The sequence below is a fragment of the Cynoglossus semilaevis genome, chromosome 8, assembly GCF_000523025.1.
Source record: "Cynoglossus semilaevis isolate Cse_v1.0 chromosome 8, Cse_v1.0, whole genome shotgun sequence".
Lineage (NCBI taxonomy): Eukaryota > Metazoa > Chordata > Actinopteri > Pleuronectiformes > Cynoglossidae > Cynoglossus > Cynoglossus semilaevis.
The window spans coordinates 166,392-169,672 of NC_024314.1; the positions used below are offsets into that span (position 1 = coordinate 166,392).

Genomic DNA, 3,281 nt, shown 5'->3' on the forward strand with positions numbered 1-3,281 from the left:
TAGAAAAATGGGCACCTAAAGGCAGCAACATTAGGTACTGGTTATGACAAAAAAACAAACATTTTATTGGCTTTTCTAATCCATTCAGCATGAAAAACGGGTACAGCCTGGAAATCCATCTCACAAGTCCAGGAACAAATAAGACAAGGAAAAATTGAGGCTTGTGCTACAAAATTTGGTATTCAAGTGACAAGAGGGGGGGGGGAAAGGCATACAAAAATGTCTTTATCATGCATACTGAAGAAAAACTAAAAAAAAAAAAAAAAATCAGACATTGAAAACACACATTTTTAGTGTTTTTGTACATTTTTGTAAACATTATCCTTCTAGAGATCATATCAAAACACATTATGGCAAGTAACAAAAATAAGGGATATAGCATGAGAAACATGAATGTTCAATGAGGCATCTAGAACGCAACACTGCTTGAAGAGGATGTGTTTTTTTTTTGTTTGTTTTTTTTTTTTTTGCTTTTTACAGGAGGAAAAAAAAAATACAATTGCATTTTGAGTCAGTCACTCAATACTTGTAAACACAGGCAGTGTTAAATGATTATACAATGTCAAACCTATACTACAAATATTTCCACTACATACATGAAAAACACATGTCCCTGCTTTCTTACACTTGAGTGATATGAGGTATATTTAGGTCAATTTTATTATCTTTTCATTTTCTTTCCTTTTACAAGCATAGTGTGTTTTGGAGCGACATGGCTGGTCAGTCTTTGTTCCCTGTGATCTGAGCAGCTTTAAAGTCTCTTGGCCATGGAGCTGACAGACAGGAAAATGGGAGAGGGGGGGTCAAAGGATATCAACGTATTTAAAAAGAAAATTTAAAAAACCCCAAAAAAAAAACAACCCGTGCTGCTGGGACAGAATGGCTCCAGCCATGGAAGACAAAAAAAGGCCACTGTAAACTCTTCGGAGCGCAGGGCTGCAGTTTGGGAAACAGAGGTGGGTAAAATTCAACGTAACCTAGTTTGTAGCTGATTTGTTGTTTTTTTTTTTGTTTTTTTTGCGATTTTTAAAAAAAAAAAGGCGAAGTAAAAGTGACAAGGGTCTTTTTTTTTTTTTTTTGCGATTTTTAAAAAAAATGGCGAAGTAAAAGTGACAAGGGTCCGGGTCTGCAAACTACATGCCAACAAAGTTCTGCTGCTACCAAGTTCAGTTGTGGTTGGTGGAGAATAAATAGAAGAGTTTTTTTTTTTTGGGTATGTGTCGAACATATCCAGAAGACAGTAATAGGTTCCAGCATGTCCGCCTGTCTCTCATAACACATAAATACAAGAGGTACTCTCTAAATAGAAGAGAAATGAAAATAAAAATTGAAAATAAAAAGTCAAAACTCATTTTTACATCATCACCCCAAAAATCCACAACAAAAGCAACCCGGCTCCCTCAATTCCCTCTTTTCTACTACTGAAAAATAGTGAGAAAAAAAAAAAACCTCCCCCCAAACAATTAAAATTCCCATTACGCCCCTTTAACTCCTATCTAAAACCATTGAACAATATTCACTTCTTCTCTCAATCCCTCCCACTCGCTCACTCCCTCCCGCCTCCCCTCCTTGTGACCCCTTCGATCAATCCAAACCCCCATTCACAGTTTTCTCCTCATAAAATATCATTGATCATTACCATAATACTCATGTATCACATATGCAAATTGAATGGGTTGTTGTCATTGATTTTCTTTCTTAAAAGTGCTTGTTTGATTTCATTGACACATATATGAACAGCAAAAGAGTGGAGCAGAAAAGTCTTGACTCGGGAAAAAAAATAAGCATCACTTTGGCCACAGATGAGTGTTGCATCCTGAAGAGGCAGTGACGGCAACACTGTCAGGGAACATGACAGTCTCGACTTTCCAACCCACCAGCTGTTGTCGGCCACAGCAAAAGGAGTGGTCGTTTTGACAAACGTCGCCATCGCCTGATGCGAGGTATGTGGGCCGCTAAAAAAAAACCAAAAAAAACAAAAACAAACCTCCCAGTATCTGTTGTCCTGCACAAACTACCTCGTGTTACATGTGGCTCACCAAAGAGAAAAGAAAACCAAGGGTGTGTTCACCTAGTCACAACAGTACCGTCATCTCATCAATAGCTACAGGCAGTTAAAAAAAAAAAAAAAAAAAAAAAGGAAATCAAAAAAGTCAAAGCTTTGACGTCTCAAAGAACACCTGTAAAAACTGTGCTAATTGCATCTCATAATACAAAGTTTTATTACACAATTTTGTCTATTTTCCTGAGATAAAAATATTTATTGTAACAGACAATATATAATTTTTTTTTGCCATTTGAATTATGGGCTTTCCCTGCAACAACTGGTAATATTACTGAACTTAATATTATTACTTTACAAATTATTAAAATAATGGTTGATGATTGGTAAAAAAAAAAAAAAAAAATTCATAGCTACCCTCTAGATGTTTGTTTTTTTTTTTTTTAAATTACAGTTGAAGCTAAGGTCAAAAATCACTATGCTTAAAAAAAAAAACAGAAATTAAACTACTAAATACATAATAAAAATTGCATTTTAGGCCATGGAAGACCCTCCCTGGTCATTTCGTATTAACATTAATGGCAGTGTTTCAAAAAACAAATCTTTGCTACGGGAAGAAAATAAAATAGGCATTGGGAAACTGTGTGGACAGTAACAGAACAGCCCCCTGTTGGTTTCACCTTGTTTGACCCTTATCTGAAACTTTGGCTTGTTGGGGTTTTTGATCCTGAACTTACTGGCTCACTGACATCAGCTAACAAACTGGTATACCCTGAGAATTCTGACACTGAAGTCCGTATCCGATGGTCAACTTCTGCTGTTGGATCGCTGCCGTAGCTCAGAGGGGTCCGCCTCCCTGATTTGAACTGAGAACCAAAGGCTTGGGCGAAGTTCTCAATCTGATACGTGGTTTCTTTAGGAGGGTTTAGTGGGGATAGGTCGGGGAAGCTGGATCCGTTGGTGGGTGCAGTGCCCCCTCCGGCCTTGGGTTGCTGCCCCTTGGAACCGTCCGCAGACACACTCAGATCCTGGGGAGGTAGGTTAAAAGTGCCGGGGGAATGCTGCTTCTCCAGCTGTTCGGTCAGCTCCTGAGAAGGGGTGAGCTGCTGGTGATTGGTGGGTTCCAATGTGATGTGGTAGCCTGCCTGGGAGGAGGAGGAGCCCACCAGCATGCCATAGTGGGACTTGGAGGAGGTGGAGGAGGAAGCGGATGACGAGGCCGTGATGGGCAACGGCGAGGAGACGGCAGGGGGGGAGGCACAAACGCGGGCCGACCGGC

General features: G+C 39.5%; 1 protein-coding gene across 2 annotated transcripts in view; it reads right to left on the reverse strand.

Annotated features, from left to right (window-relative positions):
• Positions 1-1,066: 1,066 nt before the first annotated feature.
• znf281b (zinc finger protein 281b) overlaps positions 1,067-3,281 on the reverse strand; it is a 49,719-nt gene continuing 47,504 nt past the window's right edge. The window contains exon 10 of one of the 2 annotated variants that reach the window (XM_025057598.1): positions 1,067-3,252. In XM_025057598.1, coding sequence (XP_024913366.1) covers positions 2,695-3,252 — 558 coding nt within the window. In that variant the 3' untranslated portion in view covers positions 1,067-2,694. The remainder of the gene's footprint in view (positions 3,253-3,281) is intronic. The other variant, XM_017034821.2, reaches the window with a different exon arrangement.